Below are 25403 nucleotides of genomic sequence, written 5' to 3' on the forward strand. Positions count from 1 at the left end.
GTTGTTTGTTATTATATAGTATTGAGTATTCCGTGTTTGTTTGAAAGTTTGGGAATAATAGTCACATCTATATGATGCCTGTAAACACAACAGTATTTATAAATGAGTAAATAAAATTGTGCTTTAACTTTGTGACTGTCTCCACAGTTCAGGGCATGGAATTTATAGACTTTCACATCTAGGGCAGCCTCTTCTGATTTTACATCCTCTTTACCAGTGGTGAGGGCCTCACCCACCAGCCTTCTACAGCTCCTGTCCACAGAGAGGCCCCTTCCCCAGGGACAGCCACAAGTGAGTCGTGGCCACTGAGATAAGGGTCTCTGGTAGCATCAAGGAATTTCCTAAATGGAGTCAGGCCAAGGAGAAGCCTAGATTGGAGTTCTCTCCTGGCATCACCCTTTTAGTCCTCTGTTGTTATGTACATAACAGTCCTCGTGAGGTCACTGTTTAATTCAGGAGATCCAAAACTATTCTGTAGCGCCAAACTACAGAAGTTAGTTATTTGGGAGTTAGTTATTGAAGGTTAAATCCAAACTCAAAATGAAGGAGCCATACCCAGAGAGGGGCTGTTCAGGCTCACTGGTAGGGTTTGTACGTGGGTGGCCAGGTCTGACCCCAGGCAGCCAGGATTCGGGTCTGGTTTCTCCAGCAAGCCCTGCTTCTGGCTTTGCTCAGCCCTGTGTTTTCTGCCAAGCGGAAATCCCTGGTCACTGACTTGGGGAGAGGTCAGGGAGGGAAGATTCTTTTCCTCTGCTGTCACCCAGCTGTTTGTAGCCCAAGCAGCAGCAGAACAAACACACTTGATGTCATGGTTGAAGAATTCAGTCCTGTCCTGGGGCCCAAAACAGAGGCAAAGAAGCATGACCGATGCAAAGGATTCCTAGACTGCAAGTAAACATCATTTCTCTTTCTGTCCCCCGCTGGTTGTGATAAGGTCTGCAGAGACGACAGTATCACCTAGCCATCATGTGGTCCAGCCCTCTTGGGGGCAAAGGAGAAGGCCACAGCCTCCACATTAGCAGAAGTAAAAAGCTCACATTCTCAGCCAGAAGACCCTCAGGTAATAAATTCCAGTCCTGCTGAAAGACTCATGCCCCTCACCCAACCCAGGCCACCCACCCTACCCAGCCTCAGGGACTGAAGCAGCAAGACAAGATAGATGGTAAAGGATCTGGGCTCACGCTCCCCCAGGTGGGCAGCTCCTGTCCCTGGCTTGCCTTCACTACCCCTCATGCTGTTGAACCTGATGGACAAGCACAAGTCTAGCCAATGGTGTTCCTGGGGGACAAGTGCTGGTGTAAACTGACAGAATGGTAGCTGCTGGTCTGTCCTCAAGGAGAAGAGACAGATGACGGAAGTGGGAACTGAAGGAGTTTTACTCTTCCCTGGTCTTCGGGGCAGTGTTTTCTTCCCTGTCCTTAAAAATTCTGAAGCCTTATCCCTGATCCCTAACATCTTTGCTTCAGAAGTTAAAGACATTTCAAGTTCTTTCTTTGCAAAGAGACAATTGAGGACTGTGTAGAAATTATTTTCAAACTCCCATTTCCCAGGGCCAGCCTCCCTCTTGTCACTGGGCTCAGACTGTGGCTGTTCCCTAAGGGAATTCAAGAGTATAGTCCCCACCACCACACTGCCCCACCCAGCTTCTCAATGTTCCTCGGCACCACCATGCTCCGCACAATTCCACAGGCCTGGCATGTGTCCTCAGTCAGGAGATGTGTGGGCCCCAGCAACCACCAGAGTGTCAGTCTGGTCTTCATCCACCTCCAGGAAAGAGGCACCTCAGCCCCTTTTGCTGCTTCCCTGAAGGGAGATTCTGGCTAGAGGCCAGAGCCTCAGGACCATCTCATCACCCTCACCCACCATCCTGACCCTCACAGGCAGCTCCCACTCCCTCACCCCCATCTCAGCGCAGCAGAAACAACCAGAGACACCCCCCACCCCCAGGTTTCTTTCAGCTTTCTTTAATAAGGAGGCGCAGCTCATTACAAAATAACAATTTGCCAAGAGATCAGACAAGAACAACAGAGTCCACATAAGGGGGATGGAGAGCATTGCCAAGCAGAGGTGGGGAATGGGGTGGGGTGAGGACTGTACATGTGTCCTTCCTATGGAGACAAAGGCAGGGCTCCTGGTGGGGTGACCTGGGTGAAGCTAGGCTCTGCCAGGCCCTGGTTTTGAAGTTTCCAGCCCTAGGGTTTTCAGAAAGCAGCAAATCAAGTCCTTAGATGGGCAGTAGTCAGGGCGGAAGGGTCAGCATCTTTGAAGAGGCCCCCCTAAAGTCCTGATATCTAAGGCAGGTGGGATGGAGGAACTCTTGGCACCCCACGCACACTGCTCCCATCACCTCGCCATACAGACACTCTCTCAACTCTTGCCTCAATTTCTGTCTCTGCTGTGGGTGTGGAGAGTGGGAGGGCCCCAGAGAGAGCTGGTGGAAGCGAGATGTGTCTTCACTCATCCAAGCACCTGATTCCAGCCTGCTCTGAAATGGTCCCCTCCACCTTCCCCACTCTTTCATGTCCCAGCACAAAGGTCCCTGGGACTTGTGTGTGCTCACGAGTTGTGGTTTGTGAAGGGCAAGCCCTCCTCGCCACTTCTGGCCTCATAGAATGCGCCCTGCCTGATTCCCCTCCTGTTCTCTCTTCTTCCTCATACTCATCACAGTTGCCAGGCCTAAGGTGTCCTGGGCTCTTCCCATGCATTACTGCCCTCAGGCACTCATGAGGCCAGGGGCTGCAGGCAGTGGGGCTACCTATCCTCAGTTCAACAGGATGACCTGGAGCCTCAGAAGCTCCCAGGCCTCTCTACTCACCTCTCTGCTACTTGGTGCAACTGGCTGGGGCTGCTCTGGGGAGCAGGTGTGAAGGTCAGGGGGCTGAGTTCACACCCGCTCTGCCCAAGCCTCTGACCCTCCCTCACAGCTGAACCTGCCTACCCCACTCTTAGAGGAGCCCTGGTAGCCCTGAGGTCGCCCCGCTATTGGGCTGCTTCTGTCAGACTGCAGGAGGACATGCGAGGGCAGAGCATCAGCCCCTGTGTTCACCGGCTTCTCCCTGAGTCCCTCCTCCATCGCCACCCATGGACCCTGAAACCACAGAGGTGAGTAAGCAGGGATGGTTCTGTCACCCCTGGCTGGGCCACTGACTGGCTGCTCCTGAAAGTCCTGGTTACCTCCACAGGGGCCCCAGGAAAGGTATCCAGAACCAAGGAGTCCCACTGCTGCCTCACCCAGAGTAGAGATGGAGCTGAACTGTGAACCCAAGCCGAGGAAGCCAGCTCAGGCAGGGCCAGCATGGGCATCTCCTAAGGCCCCACTGGAAGCCCTAGACACTGTCCATTCTCATGACACAGGGCTGAGGGAGCAGGAGCGGGCAACAACAGGTGAGCCCTTCACAAGTGTTCTGTGGGGAGCCAGTCAGAGGGACACGGGGGCTCCTGGGAGGAGCCTAGGGAGGCCCAGTCTCCAGTAGGAGACCCCCTTTATGGCTTTTCAGTGAATTCAGACAGTGGGAGGAAGGGGCACACCACACACACACACAGGACATGGAAGCTACTGGGATGCCAGATACCAGGCTGGACACTGCACCAGGCCCCGAGGTTGGCTCTGCAGACAGATGTGCAGCAAACAGGCCTTCAGGGCGACAGGGTCCTCCAGCATCTCCCGTGGCAGGGCTGGACTGGAGCTGGCACCGACTCCCGCCTGCTGATGGCTCCCATGGGGGGTTTCCCGATGGGAGGAGACAGGGGTGGGGCTGGGGGACAAAGACTTTACACCACATAAAATCAAAGAAACAGCCTCAACCAGTTCTGTAAAACAGGTTTGCAGTTGGGGGATCAGGGGACTCTCAGCGTTGCCATGCGGCTATTTACAGAAAGTTGTAGACATGCATCTTGATTAAACAAGATTCTCTTCATATGTTTCTAGGTAATTATCTTCTTTTATATATAATTAAATACACATGGAGGGGGCAGATGAGGCTCAAATGGCTTCAGAAGGTTCTTATCTTGTCGCTTAAAAAATAAATTCATGTGTTTTCAAGTCACAGTGTCCCCTTCTCGATATTGCAGTTCAAAAAACTGGTTAAGTCAAATCCTTGGGGTCCCTGGCCCCCTGGGACCGAAGGGAGAGGGGAACAGTCATAGGGTAGCATCCCCAGACACAATGCAGGATGACCAGTTGAATTTCAGATAAACAACCAATTATATTTTAGTATAATATGCCCCAACTATTGTCTAGGACATACTTACACTTAAAAATTGTTCGTTGTTTATCTGAAATGCAAATGTAACTGGACATCCTGTATTTTTATTTGCCAAATCTGGCTACCACAGCATGGGGCTCTGGGCCACCAGGATCAGTACTTGGGACTCCTCCCTGCCTGCCACCGCCCAGGGCTCTGAGAAAGCACCCCAAACAGCTTTAGGTGGGAGGGGCAGAGGAGAGGGAAGGGAAGGGAAGGGGCAGAGCAGAGGATGTGAGGGCAGTTCCTGGCTCAATCTCTATCTTTGAGGGGGAGGGGACACCGTCAGGGACAGGCTTTCTCTCTCTGAGGTTGGGTGAGACCCAGGACTTAGATGCCTTATGAATTAGCCTAGGACATTAAGGGAACACGGAAGCTCTCACTCCCCAATCCCAGGAAGGTTTCTCAACCTCTTTGCTATCACCCACCCTTGCCCCGACCCCACTGCATGGAGGCAGGTTTCTAAGAGAGCTGGTTTTACCCGCAGGAGGGCTGTAGCGACCCCTCTTCTCCCTCTCGCTGAAGCCTTGGGCCAGCAAAATCATGCCACACTGATTCCGCAGAGACACAAGTTATGTATGTTTTCCTAGGAAGAAAAAAAGATCAGTATCTGAGGCTGTGGCCTAATCCCTGCTGCCTCATCTTCCAGCTGAGGGACTCCAGGAAAGTCACTTCGCATTCATGCCGAGTATCTACCTACTGTCTGAGATTGCCCCAGCATTCTTTACCCAGTCTCCCCCAGGCCTCAGCTTCCACTTCCAAAGTCCAAAAATCTGCCTCTAGCTCTGGCAGAGTTAGCTTCCCTTCTGGAACAATTATTCGGGAGGAAGAAGAAAATGAGCTTTCAGACCTTACCCCAGTTTCTGGGTGGGATTAGGTTTGGGTTTTCATGGTCTCAGCCTCTCTAAAAATCACCTCTATACCACTTTCCTCTCTCTGGAACAGACCTTGAGATGAAAACTCATAGCCCCAGAGGCGTCCAGAACTCCTTGCTAGCCAGACACCCTAACTCTAGATCCCGCTTAGTGCCTACACCCCAGTACCCTGACATCCCCAGAAATAAACCAGCCCGGCAGTGAGTGTTTGGCATGATGCCCTGTGGTTTGAGCTACATCAGCCCTCAGGTGTGGAAAACTACAAGCAGAAGCATGTTCCCACCAAGTCCATGGACCAAGACAGATGCCATCCGCTAGGTGGCACGTCAGGACCAGCTGGGACCTGGGGAAGGCACTGCTCCCCACACCCACACTGGCTCCACACTGGCGCCAAGATTCAAAGTCTCGGCGACCTGTCCCCACCCCTCAAGGCTGCTCACTAACAGTGGGCTCAGAGTAATAAAATCCAGCCCTGGTCACCAGGCACATGAACACCCAGACCATCAGAGGCTCCTACCGTTGCCTTTCCTCCTGGTCAAGGAAGTGCAGATCTTGGGCTTTGGAAGGGCTGAATGAAGTTCATGAGTGGAAAAGAATCCCAGGTGGTAGAAGGTGGATTGGGAAAGGGGAAAGGAATAAAGGTAGAGGGGATATTGACAAGGGGGTCTCCATGAGTGAGTCTGTGGGATATGGGTAAGGAGAATGAGTCTGGGGAGAGACCCTGAGAAAGCACCAAAATCCCACAACTCTGGGGATGGGAGAAGAGTCCAGTGATTTCTGATGACCATATCAGGTAATCCCACTCTGTGGCCACCCAGCTTCTGAAAGCACCTGATTGTCCTACAACTCTCTACCATGACCACACCTTTGGTCCCAAGGACCACAGCTCATAATCCTGATCAGAGTCTTACCTTCCCATCGTTAAGTACACACGTACACACGTACACACACACACACACAGCCCAGTAAAACTGTAACTTCCATGTACCACTAACAAGACAAAGAAGGACCTCCGAGAGACAGGCAGGCTTCCCAGTCTGTTTCTGGTGGGGGTATTCCCTCACTCCTTCATCCAAAAACACAAAGCAAAACCAAAAGCCCCTTCCCTATTTTTAAAATAAGATAAAAAGACACTCTGTACCTTCTTCATGCTGGGTCCTCAAAGCCTGATTCCCTCAACACCGTCCATCTGTCTCAGGTGTCTACAGGAAGCTGAAGTGGCCCAGGTGGGGCAGGATGGAAATGCTGCCATTTGTGCTGGGAAAGAGAGATACTCAGGCTTCTGGAGAAGCCGTGAGTCTTCTGTGGTGAAAAAATGGCAAGGGCCTGAGGGCTTTATGGATGGAAGAGAGAGGCCAAAGGAAGGGAGGCAAAGAGGGCTGGCCTCCGGCCACAAGGGGACCTCACTCTCTTGTCCAGGCTGAAGGTTTGGAAGAAGACTCAGTGCAAACCTGACTAACATATATATGGCTTTTATATCAGTGCTGGGGACAAAAGGTGAACGGGGAATGGGATACAACTGAGCATGGGCAGAAACCCTGGCAGGTCTCCTCTGCTACTCATTTGGAATGGATGCCCTTTGTTTTTTAGCTTTCATAGAGAGAAGCCCCCCAGTGGTAGGACAGGGCCTCCCCATAGGTCTCCCTGGGCCACTCCAGCTACCTATCAGATCAGCTCTCCAGCATGGAGGGCAGAGGGCCCAGGAAGCAAGGAGTGGGAGTTTGGGGGAATTCCAGTGCTCTCCTATATTTAGTCCCAGGAAATCTCAGACATCTGTCCCCCATCCTCTTATCACCCCCTTCTTACCTGGACCTCAGGGCAACTAAGAACATTTAAACTTTCCTTTTAAAGTCCTATGGCTCTGCACAGATAACGTGTCTTCAGAGAGTGTTGCTCCACTTAAAAGAGAAACAGAAGCAAAAGCACAATGGGGAATAAATGCAAATGAACCGGACTGCTTATATTCTGGAAAAGGAGAAAGCATCTGTGTTTCACACTGGATGGGATGAAGATCCAGGAGTTTAATTTTAGTCTTTCTGCTCATGGGACTTCTGTTTCTTCAAGGTTCAATATTTACTGTCAATAAGAGTGAGATTTTGGGACTGAGAGTCCCTGTCAGAGTCTGATCAAACTAGTGAATAGCTCATATCCATGAATGTCCCAGGAACCGCACTTCTGGGGAAACCATGACTGGCAGGAGGAAGTCTTTGATGGCATCAGGGGTTTGGTCCTAGTTCTGGACACATCCAGTCTTCACATCTTGCTGCCTCCCAAATAGCCACCAACAGGAGTATGAAAGCTCCGGCATCTGAGCAGAATCCTGAGACTTTGCCATAGATGAGAGAAGATCTCCCACTTAGTGGACTTCCTTCATATCAGGGTCCCCAAAGAGCCTTCTTTTCCCACACTTCACTGTCAATGGCTCATTCCAGGAATGAAGAGAGATGCTCAAAGAGACACACACACACACACACACACACAGATCATTGGCCACTGTGATGCCTTCCCTGTCAGGAAGCAGGATGTGCCGCCATTTTGTTGGTCCAGAAGGCTCAAAAAACAGGAAGTGCTGCAAGTTTGTGCCAGTAGAGGGCCTCGCTTGGGGTGAGGCAGATGCGAAGCTTTGAAAGAGGGGGAAACTGTGATAGGGCATGCAGCAAGGGCAGCTCCTGGGACCATGAACAGAGCCAGGCTTGTCTTTCACCTCTTAGGGGACTCTCCTCACACAGCCACCAAAGGGAAGTTGGTCTTTAAAAAGAGAAAAACAAGGAAAAACAAGGACACAACCACCAACAAATTAAAGGAGAAAGAAAACCTCTAGGGTCGCATAACTGAGGTATTGATAGCTCTGGATCTTGTCAGTGTCCGTGAAGGGTGTGGGGTCCCAGCCGCTGCTGTCTATTTGTTCTTGCCCAGGAGTGCATCCACCTCCTCCTCAGGCTTGAGCGAGTGCCACTGGGCGATGGGCCTCCGGGGGTTGGCCAGCATGTCGGACCAGTGCCGCAGCTCTGTGCCCGTGGCATTGCTGCCCACGAAGATCTTGCCTATGGCTTCGTTCTTGCCCAGCTTGTCATAGTCCAGCACAGTGACCACTACCTGGACTTTCTGCGAGAAAAACAAATGAGGGAGGGAGTTGGCAGGCTGAGACATGGGATCCCATGACCAAATTTCTCCTCCATCAACCTCTACACCAAATGATCAGGAAGGAAAGGCCTCCCAGGGCTCCTTGGTTTCATCTCTGCTCCAGTGAAGACTGAATTGACATGGAGGCAGAGGCCACCCCTTTGGCAGCCTTTGTTTCTACCACTGGGTATTTCTCAAGGATGCACTGTGCTCTAGACACCGTGTTAAGCACGTGTATGGAGAGAAGAGGGAAGGAAAAATGAAAAGATGAATTTCACCTCAATGAGATCAATAAACACATAACTGAAAACTTACAACATGAAGTGATAAAGGTTATGCTAGAGAGATAGAGGCACAAGGTACTGTGGAAACTCAGAGGAGGTGACAGTCCTGCTGGGGCCAATCAGAAAAGGCTTCACAGAGGTGACTAGGACATGAGGTCTGAGAATTTCTCTAGGAAGAGAAAAGGGGGAAGAGGATTCCAGGAAAACAGATTAGCTTGGGTAGAGGCATAGAGACCTGAGAGTGCATTTGCATCTGAGAAACATTAGACATTCAGTCACTGAGGTATAGGGTAAGGAGCAGTGAGGCAGAAGATGAAGCCGGCAGAGTATGTTGGGGTCAGCCAAGGAGTTTGTGTTTTGTCTTTTAGGCAAGCAGTAGGGGACGCCTGAAGACCTTAAGAAAAGGAGTGTTGTGGATATTTGAGAGAGCGAGCTCTGGTCTTGAGGTGGAAGATTAACTGGAGGAGGAGTGGGCCTGATGGCAGGGAGGAGACCCGCTGGGGGATGCTGGAGGTTCTGGGAGGATGGATCCCAAATACCTGAACCAAGGCAGGGACACTGGGGATGGGAAGTCAAAACCAGGTTGGACAGGTATTCAGGGAGAGAATCGAGAGCACCTGATGTCAGCTGAATTTGCTCAATGGTCGATGCCTTTTTCCCTGTGACTCCAGCCAACTCAGCTTTGTCCTTCAGGACCAAGCTTTCTCTGGGAAGCCTCATCCGAGTTGCTTACGGTGCTCTGTTTCATGCACATTGAAGCTGTCGGCTCACTGTGCCTTCCTGCTGTCAGGTCCTTGAGAGCAAGACTGTGTCTATTGCACACTTAATTCCCCATCCCTTAACAAGTGCCTGGCACTTAGAAAATGCTAGGTAAAGGATGTTGGATAAATGAGAAAGGAAAAAGGAAATAGCACGTCTAAGGTGATGCCCGGGTTTCTGACTTGGGCCACTAGGTAGATGATGGATTCTGGGGCCATTCACTGAAAACAGAATTCAGATGAAACAGGCTTGTCTGGGAAGAGGTGAGGAGAACATTACATTGGTTTTAGGCATGTTGAATTTGAGATGCCTGGGCCAGGATGCGCTAGAGCTAAGTCTCTGTAATGGGGACTTCTCTTGGATTAACATTATTGCTGAGCTGCCCAATGTTCGCCTGAAGTACGCCATCACTAACATCATACACATCTCCACAGATGGCAGTACCAACTCTGAAGATTCTCTTGCACCCTTGCCCCCCAAGCCCTCTTGGGGGGAGGAGAGAAGGTGGGATCAGCTCACTACAAAGAAGGAGAGATCAAGACTCCATGAGAATCCACCACTCTGCAAGCCTTCAGCTGCACCTGACTTCCCACCCAAATGGGGGGGGTGGGCGTGTCTCCTGTCCTACCACATCCAGATCCCACTCATACCCAGAAATGCTGAAAACCAGACCGCATCTCTAACATTTACAGAACTTGCTGGTGAGAAGGAAGGAAGAGTAGAGAAGGCTGGAAGGGTGGAGGGAAAGAGGAGAGGAGCAGGTCAGAGGGGTAGATGCGAAGGACCTAGAGAGCAGCAGACACAGGTGTGGCTGGAGAGGATGGAGGAGGTGGCCACTCCCACCCTCCCAGTCAGCGCCAGACCCTTCTGGCACCTTTGCTATACCCCCATACACCTGTGCGCATGACCACGGTCCTCAAAGTCCTAAAGGAATGATGTGCAGAATTTTTGAATCAGTTCCTGTTTATCTCCTCAGAAAAGGGGAATGCCCAGAAGCAGCACTTGGGCAGGAGGCCACAGCCAGGCACCATTAGACCTCAAGCCTCCCCCCACCCAAGCAAGGCTGTTCTGTGATCTCTGGTGAGTCCCCTCACTTCAACCTCCCCATACATGTTTGCCTCCCCAACCCCTGCTCCATGCCTAGGACCCGAGGGCTCCAGCACCTGAATCTGCTCAAAGGGGATCTCGAAGCTGAAGGACTCGTTGAAGTACGGGTTCAGGGTCTTCTTCTTCACGGTTGTCTTCTTCTTCTTGAGCCGCTTGCCATTCTGCATCAAGTGGATCTTCACATAGGGGTCTGCGGAGGGAGAATCCCAGCCCCAGAGAGGTTCCCCTTAGCCCCCAGCCCTCCTGCAGAATGCACCAAGTTCCACCCAGAGCGTCAGTCAAGATGGGCTCTTCATTCTGCTGAGACCAGGCCCTCAGAAAGCCCCGAGTCACACCACCCAGTTCAAAGGTGGCAAATAGCTTCACCTCAAGGACCAACTCTGACCAGTTGGTGGTGGCTTCCTGATTTCACTGGGTGGGGGACATTTCTGAGTGTAAGTAAGGTGTTGCGAGGAAGAGGGTGGGGATTGGCCTGTGATCCTGTACTGGGGGGGCGGGGAGTACTGAAGTCAGGACACATCTGTGGGGTCACGATCTCAATCCAATCCTCATAATCCTGCAGATGAGAAACTGAGGCCAAAGAACAGAAATGACCCGCTAGAGGTCACACAGTGGGTCAGGGACAGAGCCAGGGCTGGCATTGAAACATGCTGGTTGGAGCCCATGCCCAGTGCTGATTCTCCGGGAAGGCGGCTGAGGCAGTAGCCTTTATCCCACAGAGCCCTGTGCCATGGGCCAGCCCCTTTCACTCCCGGGTAAATGTGATATTCAGAGCATCTTCCACTGCCTTCCCTCTCCCTCCCCTTTCCAGGGCAGAGCGAGCAGAGCCTACAGCATCTTCTAGAAACGTGTCTTGCTTTGGGCAAAGCCCTGCCCACTTCCCTGGGAGAAGTAAAATCTTAAGTCACTAACTTATCTGGGGATGAAATTTATCCGATTCTTTTCTCTGTAGCCCACAGTGCATGGCTAGAGAGTGCTGGGAGGCAGCTCTGATGGGGACAAGGAGCCCTTAGAGAAAAGGAGGGGCTGGGAAGCCAAGGCTCCCCTGCTCCTTGAGGAGACATCTTGGTCCCAGGGCAGCAAAGTGTTCCTGCTCTCTGGAGTCTGCAAACTCTGGGACTCAGTGCTGACTGACTGGCTCGCTGGTGCCACCCAATGGCAGCCAGAAGCTCTGCGTGTACCTGAAAGGCCACCCACATCCATCTTCTTGAGGTTTTTGGCCTCCAGGATGCAGACGGTGAGCTTCCCGGCCGTGGGCACGTAGCGCAGGGAGGTGCAGATGTCGCCCAGCTTCTCTGGCTGTCCAGGGGGGAAAGCAGGACTTGGGTCATCTCAGCCATCCTAGTGCCTCTCTCGTGGTTGACCTGTTTCTTGCCAAAGTTAGCAAGGCAGTGGTGTGTTCCTGCCTCCCTCATCAGTCCCCATATCTGTGATGGCCGAGAAGGTCTTCCAGCGTCTGACCTTGGGGCCCATAGATGCAGTGCAACAAAGCCCCTGAAAGTGACGGGCTGGGACCTCAGGGGCCATGGGCGGAGGATGCTGACAGATGAGGGGGTAGAGGACAGCTGCAGTGGCAGGACCGAGGGAGGGATCCCTGGGTGGCTCTGGCAGGTTGGGAGTATGTTTGTGCTCCTACCCCAGGTCCTGGTAAGGTGGGAAGGGGAGTGAGAAGCGGGCGCATTAGCCACCTGTCCACAGCCAAGAGCCCTGGGGGACCGAATGTCTCGGAAGCCTTCTTTCCTTCATCACCCCCACCCACCAAGGTCTCTCCTGGTGAACCATTCCACTTGTAGAGTGATTTGTGGTTTTCAGAGCAATTTGCATCCCTTCTTTTGTTACTATCACTGCAGCTCTTTCATGTAAACAAGACAAGAATTCTTTGTAACCAATGAGAAACTGAGGTTCCCAGAGGCGGATGGTTTGCTCAAAGTCACGCAACAATTTAGCACTGCGGGCAGGCTGAGGACCCAGGCCTCCTATTCCTAAGGCCAGCACTACACTGCAGAGTCAAAACTGCTCAGAGTCAAAGCCACCCAGCCCCAGACTGACCGCATCACACAGGTCCTGGTTCAGGTGTGCTGACCTTCCTCCAAGGCACAGGGGACAAAGGGGACGAAAGGATGTCTTAAGCTTCTCTACTCAGCCTTCCATCACTGCCTACAGTGTGCTGGGTAGCAGCGCCTTGGCCAAGACAAATGATTGATGCCCGGAAGGAGGAATGGCCAAAATGGAGTTTTAGGTACACAGCAACTGCTCAGCAAATATTTAGTGAGTCCATGGACAGATGCTGTAGCAGTTCTGGGAGGCCAAGTCCCCCTGCTGAGTATCCTTTAGAACAAACATGAGCTTTCCTTATGGGTAAACTGAGGCACAGAGGCATGAATCACTGGCCTTTGGTAATAGCAGAAGCTTAGGAGTAACAATAACGGTATTTTTATTTATCTGAGTACCTACCAAAATACCAGTCGCTATGCTAGGCGCTTTACATAAGTAGTGAATCCTCATCTGTAAAAAAAGACTAAAAGGAGGGAAACTGCGTCCAAAGAGTGTGAGCAGCTTGCACAGGGTCACACAGCCAGGCAGCGTGGAGCTGGGTCCTGACACAGGTCACCGGCCTCCAAAGCCCACCCTATTTCCAACACGCCAAGAGGAAAAAGCCCACCTCTACATTCGTCCTTCTGTCCAATCTGGCCTCATCTCTGCTCTTACCTCCTCCTTCTCCCCACCTTGCAGGTCTCTCCACTCCTCGATGGGCTGGCCGAGGTCCACCGTGTTCATAGGCACCTTTACCTCTCCAATGATGTCATGTTTGGAGAAGCGGTCAAAGTCGTAGATGGCCATCACCAGAGTTTTGCCCCCGAGCTCCTGATATGGCACCTGCAAGGCACAGCAGAATCAGTGGGGGCCAGAGCGACTCATGCACCTCCAAGGGTGCTGTAGGCAGGTCCCTGGGCAGGGGCCTCTATTCCAGCCCACAGGGTCCCGGTTAGTGTGTGGAGGCAGAGAAAGACCCAGGGCTTTTGGGGAGCAGAATGAGCGGGGGGTGGGGAGGGATCCTGATTCTCCAAAGAGTCTGGGGAAGTTCTGCAGTCCAGGCTGCCACTGTTCCAGGCTGAGCCCTGGCTAAGGACCAAGGAAAGGTCTGTAGAACTCAGCAGAGAATTGGGATCAGGGAGGGAGCCAGAGTCACCCTTCCAGCCCTCATCACCTTGAAGGTGAAGGTTTCATTGAAGGCAGGGTTCAATGTCTTCCGATGGACTTTGGTCTCATATTTCTTCTTCTTGTCTGGAAGGAGGAAGACCTTGACGTAAGGGTCTGAGGTGCCTCCCATGTCCAGGGCAGGCAGTTCAGCAGCCTGCAGAACGCCCACAGTGAGCTGTGGAGAGAGATGGGAGAAGGGGGCCTGAGTCTCAGGACTGCTCCACCACGACTGGCCCCAGACCCAGCTCCCACCGATTCCTTCCAAGAGAGGGCAGTTGGGGGATCAGGGGAGGCTGGTGCTAGAGGGGAAGATTGGTCTCCATTTCCATCCCAAGGAATTTGGAATGGCATTTAGGGAACCGGAAGTTGAAAGAGAAATTGCCCAAGGTTGGTGGGGAGGCTAATAGCATAATCAACCTGGAACCTTGCCCAAAGCAGGCTGGTGGCCGCCCCAGCATCAACGTCCAGAGAGAGCTATAGGCCCTGCAGTTTCCAGCCTGCCTCACTCTATGGAAAGGAGCAGCCCCCACACACCTCGGAGGGAGCTGTTTCTATCCCCCTTCCACCCAACTCCTAAGCCTCCCGGTTCCCCCCTCTGCCCAAACAGCCCTGCATACCTGATTAGCTTGAAAATCATAGTCCAGGGAAAACTGCAGTTTGCCCAGGTTCTCTGGCTCTTTCTCCTCCTCCCCTTCACCTTCCCCCTCAGTCAGGCCTGTCTCTGCATCGTCGTCATCCTGTGGGCACTGGGGGAAGAGAGAACAAGTTAAAGGGAAGAACAGAGCAGCCTGACTTGGCACAGGGTTACAGGAAGCCAGCCCCTCTGTGCCAGCCCCTGACTCAGAGCTGTGTGTGGTGGGGGTAAGAGGGAATGTGGTCCTGCTGTGGGACCCTCCTTCATGCCCATCAGAACCACAGGCAGCCCCACTACCCCAGCCCTGTGTTTGAGACATGGCTCTGGTATGGGCACCGCTCTCCTCCCTGTGAGGCACAGTGCGCTAAGGGACCAGACCCTGTGCCAAGTGCTCCACAGCTTCTGGAGGCAGGGGAGGGAGTGGGATTTGCTTCCCTTGTAAGCCCTCTCCCCAGCACTTGCCCCAGCTCAGGCCCCACACATTCTGGGCAAGACATACCAGAAGTACGGTCCAGACAGACAGGAGCAGAGTGAGCCCACAGAGGTGGAGAGAGAAAGAAGAAAGCGATGTAAGAGAAAATCCTGCAGTTCAAGCCAGGCCCTGAAGCCATCACAGCCACTCAGCGAGACCAGGCTGGGCTACACCCAAGTCATCCTAGACCCCCTCCCAACACACACTAGCACACACTGCCTTTTGGACACACACACACACACACACACACACACACACACTCAAAGGCCACTTAGATCCGTGACTTCTTGATATCAGGCCCTTCCCTCCATCCTCCATATGGATTCCTTGAGCAAGAGATTCCTCCTAGTCACCACCAAAACAAACATGGGGAAAAGGGAAGCACACAGCGGCCTCTGCAAACTTAACAGAAGAAAAGGAGGTTTCTAGGCTGACCAACATCAAAAGACTGGGGAAAATAAATGAAATCATCATATGATTAATGACGGATTCCACTTGGCTCTGTCTTGGTGCCTCGGGGCCACTCTTCTGCCTCATTTGATTCCCGCCCCATGCGATAGCATCCTTTAGTCTATCTGGCAGGAAAACACAGGGTTACCCGATGGTGTCTTGCTGGTGGGGGGTGTCTCTTTCCAACATTTTGTCCCAGTAGCCTCATTTGCGATCAATATATTGTTCTCCTTCACTGTCTTTTGAGTTCATGCTAACACAGGAATAAGGTTCCCACTTCTTAGGGGCCTCCAGCTAAATGCTGTTACACTAGAGATGTAATCGAGAGAGCTTTTTTTTTTTTTTTTTTTTGGGAGTTTTGCTCTTGTTGCCCAGGCTGGAGTGCAATGGCATGATCTTGGCTCACTGCAACCTCTACCTCCTGGGTTCAAGCGATTCTCCTGCCTCAGCTTCCCCAGTAGCTGGGATTACAGGCATGCACCACCACGCCCGGCTAATTTTGTATTTTAGTAGAGACGAGGTTTCTCCATGTCAGCCGGGCTGGTCTTGGACTCCTGACCTCAGGTGATCTGCCTGCCTCAGCCTCCCAAAGTGCTGGGATTATGGGCATAAGCCACCACGCCTGGCCTGAGAGAACCCAGTTTTAAGGAGGGGAGCCGGTTTGGCTGTGGAAGACCAGGAGCCTCTGCTTCCCCTTTCAGCATCAGGAAAGCCTGGGCTAAGCCCCTTCCAGCCCCTCACAACCAGTGTGCCCTACCTGACCCCCTTTCATGTCCTTCATGTTCATGGCATTCTTCATGCCTTTGCCCTTCTCCTTCTTGTTCTTCTTCTTCTTGCAGCAGCACTTCTTGCAGATGCAGAAGCAGCAGGTAAGGAGCAGGAGTCCAGCAACCACAGCAATGGCGATCAGGGCCCAGGGTGGTACTGCCCACACAGAGAAGACCCGGGGTCAGCAGTGCCATGCCTTGCAGCCCCGGATCCCATAGCATTGGCAAAAATGGTTCAGGAATATGACTGCCCTCCCACAATGCCCATACCCCACATTTTAAAAGCCACCACCCATGACTGATTTGCATGTAAGTTGCATACACTTGGCATGCCTTTTCACTAATGCCTTTTTTTTTTTTCCTACTGCCCTTGTTGGTATAACCTGCTGGCTGAGAGGTAGCAACCAGCTGTATGCATGAAAGAATATCAGTTTAGCTCTATTGAGTTTGACTAGTGTGATCTACGGAGGAGCAGCTCATACTGGAGAGGATGGGATGATGCTTATCGGTCCCTTGGCCTCCATCCCTTGTGCCAAGTCTTGAGAGGGCTAATGCATAGCCTGATAGGCCAAGCTCCTTAAGATTGAGTCTGGACCTAGACCACTGCTGGGCTTTGCAAAACCCAACTGTTTGGGGATGGGCTCTGGGCTGCTCTCCGTGGTTCTGAAGCACCATCTCCCACCAGTGTGGCTGCTCCCCATTAAACTGCATCTCTGGTGTCTCCTATATAGCCTCTACCAGGAATTCAAAAGCAGCAGGGGCTTTTATTTTCTGTCTTCCAAAATAAATTTCAAAGTGTTACTGGCAAACTTGAACAGTGACTTCTGTTTCATAATTTTTCATCTCCTTTTGGTTTCATCTTTGGACAGTTTTTAAAATTATAAGAACTTTTCTTCCCCTGAGAAGTTGAAGCACACAAACCCCCTTGTCTGCTACATTAATGGCAGACCCTACTTCCCCCTCCCCCATTCCTACAGGGACTTTCCAAAAATCCATCCTGAAATCTAAGCATTAGGAAAGAGCACAGCCAATCACATCCCAGTGGTGTCCCCACCCTTTCTCACCCCTCCCAGACTCTAGCCTTGCCCCACCTTCTCAGCCACCAGGGACACTCACAGGGAATCTTGTTGATCTCATTGAAAAACTTCTCCTTCAGTTTGGCAAACATGTCCTCCTGGCTCTCCCCAGCACCCCCACTCTCAGTGGAGTTAGAGTTGTCCACAGGTCCGATGGACATCGTGGCGGTGGTGGTGGCAGGAGCCACAATGGGCTCCTGGTTCCTCTTGAAAATGTTCCTCATGGTGGCAGAGGGGACAGCTGGGGAATAAGAGGGGAAGAGGGCAGGATGAACATCCCAGAGGTCATCTTCCCCTCAGAAAGCCCTACCCAAAGGACCGGGAGAAGCTCTTTACAGATCGAAGATGTTTTGCACAATATGAACAACTGTAGTAAAACAATAATAATAGACATCATCCTGTTAGTACACAGTCAGCCTGGGCAGCACAGCAAGAACATTCGAACTTTTTGTTTTTTTAATTAGGCATGGTGGAGGCTGAAGTGACAGAGGATCACTTGAGTCCAGGAGTTTGTTAGTTACATGAGCTATGGGGTAACTAAGTAAGGTTCTGTCTCTTAAAATAGTACATTACGTGTCAGGCACTATGCAAAGCACTTTTCATGCGTTGTTCATCTAATCCAAACAACAACCTAATGAACCTAATGGTTTTTGTTGTTTCCATTTAACAGATGGGGAAACAGATTCAGAGAGGCTAGACAGTTTTTCCAAGGTCACTTAGCTGTAAGTTCTGAAACTGAGGTTTGAACTAGTCTGCCCAGCTCCAGAGCCTGCATAGCTAATCGCTCTCCTGTATCTCTCATTTAAATCTAACGTCACAGCTCTAGGAAGGAGACAAGGTTTTACACTGAGAGCTCCTCTTTCAACCTCTCTCCTTGACTTCCAAGGATTTTCAGACATTGCTCTGTCTAGATTCTCTGCCTATCTCCATGACACTTGAACTCTCATCATCCCTGACTCCAAGTCCTCCTCCTGCCCTCCAAGACTCTCTCCTCAGCCCTCAGCGCTTTCTTCACTGGCTCCCTCAGTGCTCACTCGGGGTTTGTTTTGACCTCTCTAGAAGACAGCACCAGCATCTCCATCCCTAGCCCTTCCTCCCCTGGTCTACTCCGTAGCCCCTGCTCCAGGTCCATCTCCAGCCCTGCCCCACATGCACCTGCACACTGGCCTTCCCGCATCAAAGACACCATGTTTATTAATAACATAACCCAGACTTACTGTTGAAAGTTTAGGGGGAGAGAGAGAGAAATCCCTCATAATTCTACCATCCAGAGACAACTAGCATTTGGGGCAGTCTATGCTGGTATTTTTCTGAGTATGTTTTACATGATGAGACCATACTATATATAGGTTTTTTTTTTGAAGACTATTTTATATAAAATTTCATCATAAGCCTTTTCCTTTGTTACATTTTTTCTTTATTATTAAATAGCCACATAATATCCTACTACATGGTAACACCGTAATTTGTTTAGCCATTCCACTATTAGACATTTAGGCAGTTTTCAACTTTTTGCTAGTAGAACACTGAGCATACATGTTGTTCTTAATTTAAGGTAATGTTCTTATGAGCTTCCAAACTCTGCCCACAGCAATTCTGTCCTCTCCACTAAGCTCTTTCTGCTCCTCGGGGCTATGCACTCATTTCTCAACTGAAGTCGCATGAGGGCAGATCCTGTGTTGGCAACAGCGCCCCTCATGCCAAGCACACAGCGGGCACTCAGGAGGTATTTGTTGACTGAGCTCCTCTGAGGGAACGTAGCAGTGTACACCCACAGATATTCTAGGATGCAAGGATACACAGCACAACTCCCTGAAGCATCCATTTTACTGAATGGCAGTTTACAGTATTTTTAAATTAAAACAAGCTGAAAATATAGAGTAGGATGCATACAGCACAAGAATTTAAAGAAAAACGTAAGACTTTTCTCACTGCATGTTAGGGATGAGTCATCTCTCCTCTGGACTCAGGCTTCTTCTGAAGGAACATTTTAGGAGCTCCGAAGTTCCATCCCTTCCTTTAAAAACCTGCTGAGATCCCCTCCCCAGCCCTGGAGACTGCTCCAACCTTAAGTGCTTCTGGTGACCTGTACATTGATGCAATGCATGTTCATTCACCAAGCATTTATTAAACTCTTACTACATGACATGTTGAAATAGTCTTGACCCCAAAACTGGTTTTGAAATGAAAAACCAAGGTCCACTGGACTTCCCCTCTGGGGGCAGAGAGATGGATCGAGTTTGGTGAGAACTGCAAGGAGCCACACCAGGGATCAAGAGTGTCCAGGCCTTCGCCATGTCCGTCTCCCCTCACTTCCACCAAAGTGTCTAGGTCTCTGTGACTTTTTTAAAAGCAGCTTGAGATGTAATTCATATACCTTATAAGTCACCCACTAAACTGTACAGTTCAGTGCTTTTTATTATATTCACAGTTTGTACAACAATTAGCAGTCTCATATAGAACATTTTCACCACCTCAAAAAGAAACCAGGTCCCATTAGCAGTTACTTCCATTCTCATCCTCTTCCCAGTTCCAGCAACCAATAATCTACTTTGTGTCTCTATAGATTTGTCTATCCCGAACATTTCATGTCATTGGAATTATGAAATACGTTGTCTTTGTGAGTGGCTTCTCTCATTCAGTATGATGTTTTCGAGGTTAATCCATGTTGTAGCATGTATCAGTATCTCATTCCCTTTTTATTGCCACGTAATATTCCACTATGTAGGTAGAACACTTTTTTTTTTTTTTGAGGCAGAGTGAGACTGGCGTGCAGTGGTGCAACCATGGCTTACTACAGCCTCCACCTCCGGGGCTCAAGTGATTCCCCACCTTGGCTTCCTGAGCAGCTGGGACTACAGTTGCGTGCCATCACGCCAGGCTAACTTTTTAATTTTTTTGTAGATATGGGGTCTCCCTATATTGCCCAAGCTGGTCTTAAGTTCCTGGCCTCAAGCAGTCCTCCCACTTCAGCCTCCTGAAATGTTGGCATTACAGGTATGAGCCACCGCACCTTGCCTAAAACATTTATCTATTCCTTCATCAATTTATAAACATTTGGGTTATTTCCATTTTGGCTATTTTATAACTAAATATAGCTAACAATATCCTACTTGTGAGATATTATGAATGATGCTGCCATGAACATCCATGTATAAGTTTTTGTGTGAACATATGTGGATATATTTCTCTTGGGTAGATATTTAAGTACGGGATTGCTGGGTCATAACTATGTTTGACATTTTAAGGTGCTGGCACCAACTGTTCCCACCAGCAATGTCTGCGGGTTTTAAGTTCTCCACATCCCAGACAACACTTGATATTACGTCTTTTTGTTCATAGGAATCCTGGTAGAGGTGAAGTGGCGTTTCACTGTAGTTTTGATTTGCATTTTCCTGATGACTAATGCTGCTGCCCATCTTTACATGTGATTATTGGTCATTTGAGTGTCTTCCATAGAAAAATACCTACTGAAATCCTTTGGCCATTTTTAAACATTCGTCTTTTTATTACTGAGTTGTAAGAATTTTTATACATTCTGGATACCAGTTCCTTGTTGAATATATGATTTGCAAATATTTTTTCCCATTCTAGGGTCATATTTTCATGTGTGTGTGTTTGAGATGGAGTTTTGTTCATCATCCAGGCTGGAGTGCAGTGGGGCAATCTCGGCTCACTGCAACCTCCGCCTCCCGGGTTGAAGCGATTCTCCTGCCTCAGCCTCCCAAGTAGCTGGGATTATAGGTGCTCACCACCATGCCCCACTAATTTTTGTATTTTTAATACAGGGTTTCATCATGTTGGCTAGGCTGGTCTCAAACTCCTGACCTCAGTTGATCTGCTCTCCTCAGGCTGCCAAAGTGCTGGGATTACAGGCATGAGCCATTGCGCCTGGTCATATTTTTATTTTTTTAATGGTGTCCTTTGAAGCAAAAGTTTTCAATTTTGATGATGTCCAATTTAGTTATTTCTTTCATTACCATATTTTTGGTGCTATATCCAAGAAACCATCAATAAACCCAAGGGCACCAAGATTTGCTCCCATGTTTTCTTATGGGAGTTGTATAGTTTTAGCTCTCCCATTCAAGTCTACAATCCACTTATTTTTTGAGACAGGGTCTCACTCTGTCACACAGGCTGAAGTGCAGTGGCATGATCATGGCTCACTGCAGCCTTGGCCTCCTGAGCTCAAGCAATCCTCCAGCTTCAGCTTCCAAAGCAGCTGGAACTACAGCCATGTGTCATTACACCTAGCTAATTTTAAATTTTCTTCTAGAAATGAGGTTCTACTGTGTTGCTACAATCCACTTGAGTTAATTTCAGGTCTACAATCCACTTTGAGTACGGCGTAAGGAAGGGGTTCAAATTCATTCATTTGTATGTGGATATCCATTTGATACAGTAACATTTGTTGAAAAGACTACTCTTTCCCCCATCCAATTGTCTTAGTTCCCTTGTAAAATATTAACTGACCATAAATATGAGGGTTTATTTTTGGACTCTCAATTCTATCTGTATGTCTAACCTCACGGCAGTCCTGCACTTTCTTTAATAGCACCTGCCTGCTGTTGACCCCACTGTCTTGATTACCATAGCTTTGTAGTAAGTTTTGAAATCAGGCAGTATGGATCTTCCAACTTTTTTTTGGGGGGGGGGGTAGAGGAAGTGGTTTGAGACAGGGTCTCACTCTGTCACCCAGGCTGGAGTACAGTGGTGTGAAAATGGCTCACTGCAACCTTGACCTCCGGGCTCAATCAATCCTCCCCCCTCAGCCTTCTGAGTAGCTGGGACTACAGCCCCATGCCACCACAACTGGCTAATTTTTATACTTTTGTAGAGACAGGGTTTCACTATGCTGCCCAGGCTGGTCTAACTCCTGCGCTTAAGCAATCCACCCGCCTTGGCCTCCCAAAGTGCTAGGACTACAGGCGTGAACCACCGCACCAGGCCTTGTTCTTTAATCAGGATTGTTTTGGCTATTCTGGGTTCCTTGCATTTCCATATGAATTTTAGGACCAGCTTCTTAATTGCTATAAAATAGCTGGAATTTTTGGCAGCATTGTGTTGAATCTGCAGATCAGCTCAGGGATCATAACAATATTGAGTTTTTTACACTATGTTTCCATTTATTTAGACCTTAATTTCTTTCAAGATTGTTTTGTAGTTTTCAACATACACATCTTGTAGTTCTTTTGTTCCTAGGTATCTTATTCTTTTTGATGTCATTATAAATGGAATTATTTTCTTCACTCTGAGATTGTTCATTGCTAGTGTATAGAAATATAACAGATTTTTATATCTCAGTCTTATGCCCTGCCACATTGCCAAACTCTTTTGTTTTGTTTTGTTTTATTTTTTGAGACAGTCTCACTCTATCACCCAGGCTGGAGAGCAGTAGTAAGATCTTGGCTCACTGCAACCTCCACCTCCCGGGTGCCTCAGCCTTCCGAGTAGCTGGGATTACAGGCATCTGCCACCGTGTCTAGCTAACTTTTATAGTTTTAGCAGAGATGGGGTTTCACCATGTTGGCCAGGCTGGTCTTGAACTCCTGACCTCAGGTGATCCGCCTGCCTCCACCTCCCAAAGTGCTGGGATTATAGGCGTGAGCCACCTCGCCCAGCCTGAAATCATTTGTTCTAATAGTGCATGCCTGCGTGCGTGTGTGTGTGTGTGTGTGTGTGTACAGTGAGACCCTAAAGCTGGCATGGGAAGTGGGGGCATTGCACATGGCTCTGGGAACTGCCCACCCTTCCTCTCCTCTTGCAGCAAGCCTGGGACCATAGAGAGTCAGGCATACCCCGTTATGAGCCATTTCACCTCGGGTGGTTTCTTTCACCTCTCTGAGCATCAGACTTCTTAACTATTGGAATGCAGCTTTTATTCCTGAACCCTCGAGTTGAGGCTGAGATTAAATGAGATGTTGCATGCAGGGAGACCGCATGCCCTTCCCACAGCCCAGAACCTGCCCAGCATGTAGAGAACCACTGCTGATTTTTCCAAGGCTGCCCTTGGGTTGTATTTCCATTTTCCCTGAGAGACGCTCCAGTAGCTGAGAGACCAAGATTCCCTCGGCAGATCCTCCCTCTGATGTGGCCCCTTATCATCTGGCTCTGCTGTCCCTTCTAGAGTCAGAGAAGTAAAAAAAAAAAAATAAAGTAAAAAGAGGGAAAGCAGCCCAACCCCTTTCACACTCCCTGTCCCACCCAAGACTCCTGGAGGCCCAGAGAAATGAAGCCAGTCATCTAAGATAGCACAGGCATTTGGTGGAGGAAGAATCTAAGTCTCTGGACCCCTAGTCCAGTGCTTCCTTCCGCAGCCCAGCGGCCCCCTCCGCCTCCAGGACTATTTCCCCGACTCTAGGAGGCAGGGCTGCCGTGGCTGGGGAGGAATGGAGGCAAGAACGACGTGAGGGAGAGCCAAATCCTTGGGGACTCACAGCTGCCCCGCCTCCCGCATGGCTGGGAGCTGCGGTCCCCAGGGAGAGCAGCCGGCTGGAAGACTTGAGGATGATAAATGGATCAGGGTGTCAGGGCTCCCAGGACAGAGTGAACTCCTCTGTCTGGTCAGAATCACCCGAGCAGGAAGCATGAAATGGGGTCATTAGGTGAAGGCTGCAGCTGTCGGGACGGAGGCTGGGGATGGGGAGAGATGCCTACTCCCAGCCTGCTGGGCCACAGGCCAAGGTCTCAAGAGGGAGGGCCTGGGAGGTCCCGTCAAGGGAGAAGATATACAAGGGAAGGGACTGAACAAGGCTCTCTCAGGCTTGGCCTACATCAAGACCCCTTGGGGAGTTTGTTAAAATGCAGACCCCTGCCCTTGCACCCTGTCCCCTAGAGTCTAACTCAGATGACTCATTGGACTGGAGCGTACCCAGGGATCTGCATTGTAAAAAGCACCCCTGTTTCCTCTGACGCAGGTGATCTGGGCACCACACTGAAAACACGAAGTTCTAAGTAATTTGGAAAGACTTGCCAGACAGGTCAAAGTCCAAGCCCAGTTGTTGGAAGTAAAATAAGCCTCAAAGGCTCTGCGGACCTGGAAGGTTCTCTCCACCCCACATCCAGGAAAGGCTGCATCAGGGCGGGGTGGGCAGGAGGACACTGGGGGTAACAACGGGTTCGATCACCATAACTCTGTTTAGTGAGCACACAGACATTCTCAGCTAACCCACCCAGGAAGAGGACATAATTACTAGCATCATTCAAAGATAAGGCAAAGCTGCTCAGACAGGCAAGTGACCTGCCCAAGGTCACACCGTTGGTCAGAGTAAAGATCTGGGTCTAAATTTGACTGAGGCCAGGTCTCCTGCTCAGGGGCAAGGTGGGGGCCCAGTCCTCAGGGAAAGCTCAGGAAGGGGGAGTCTCCAATAGTGGGAAATGATGCTGGAGAAGCAGGGGTACACCAGAAGCGAGGTCACGAAACCGAATCCACGCAGGAATTCCCTTTTCCTCCCAGTCCACTGGCTGCTGTCTTTTTGTCTGTCTGCCCAAGATGGCCACTTGGCCTCTGTGACAGTGTCAGTCCCAAGCACTCAGGCCTCTGCAAGTGGCCCCAGGGCTGGGAGCAGTGGTCCAGGAGGAACCAGGCTCAGGCATGCATGGTCTGAGTCCCTGCACAGACCCAAGAACACGCTGGGGTCTCGGAGCACCTATTGACTGCCTCTGGCTCCCTTTGCTAGGGAGAACAGCCACATTTGGCCTAGGGTGGGTGAGGAGTTGGGGAGCGGGTGACAACCTGGTTGGCTTATCCTTTATCCTATCCTTTTTTCCCTCTCTGTCATATGGAGAGAAAATAGTCATGCAGAAAGCAGGCCTTTGGGTGAGTATCAAAAAGAATGCATGAACAGAGAGCCCAGGGACACTCCGGGATGGGAGTGCAGGAGGATGGGAGTGCCGCCATCTCGCCCCTCATTATGAGCCCTCCTATAACAAGCAGAAACAACACCTGTCTGGAGATTCTCTCTTTCCTCAACCCCAAACGCCCAGATGTGCTCAGAGCTCAGCCGCATTCCTGTACCTAAACTCGAGGGAGACTTGATTGACAATCGAGTTGAGTAGGAGGGAAGGGGAGCGAGGCTGGAGGAGAAAAGTGGGGTGAGACGACCTCGCACACTCTCACACTCACACTCAGTAGTTCTAGGATGTGCTGCTTTGAGGGTCTTCACTCTGTCCATGGTCAGTCCACATGGGAACGTCACAGAAAGCCCAATGCCCTGGAGCTTTGCTCGTGTGGGCGAATAGGGAATGATCTCCAAGGGAGACAGTCAAAGAACTGGTGTGCAGAGGAGTGAGTATGATACCTGTGTAAAGGGTGGGGGAGGAGCATATATATGCTATGTTCACAGCACGGCTCTGGAAAGGTGCATAAGGATGACGTTAGTTGTAGTCGCTTCTGGGGAGGGGAGTTGGAA

General features: G+C 50.3%; 1 protein-coding gene across 4 annotated transcripts in view; it reads right to left on the bottom strand.

Annotated features, from left to right (window-relative positions):
- Positions 1–1948: 1948 nt before the first annotated feature.
- Positions 1949–25403, bottom strand: part of SYT2 (synaptotagmin 2) — a 115163-nt gene continuing 91708 nt past the window's right edge. For 3 of the 4 annotated variants that reach the window (XM_064360244.1, XM_064360245.1, XM_012459472.2), the window contains exons 2-9: positions 17033–17233; positions 15907–16073; positions 14211–14339; positions 13601–13768; positions 13102–13269; positions 11574–11691; positions 10449–10582; positions 1949–8224 (exon numbers count right to left, since the gene is read on the bottom strand). In XM_064360244.1, the coding sequence (XP_064216314.1) occupies positions 8018–8224; positions 10449–10582; positions 11574–11691; positions 13102–13269; positions 13601–13768; positions 14211–14339; positions 15907–16073; positions 17033–17216 (1275 nt within the window). In that variant the 5' untranslated portion in view covers positions 17217–17233 and the 3' untranslated portion in view covers positions 1949–8017. The remainder of the gene's footprint in view (positions 8225–10448; positions 10583–11573; positions 11692–13101; positions 13270–13600; positions 13769–14210; positions 14340–15906; positions 16074–17032; positions 17234–25403) is intronic. The other variant, XM_012459473.2, reaches the window with a different exon arrangement.

This window comes from Aotus nancymaae, unplaced genomic scaffold (assembly GCF_030222135.1).
Source record: "Aotus nancymaae isolate 86718 unplaced genomic scaffold, 86718_ANA_hifiasm-v0.15.2.pri h1tg000039l, whole genome shotgun sequence".
NCBI lineage: Eukaryota > Metazoa > Chordata > Mammalia > Primates > Aotidae > Aotus > Aotus nancymaae.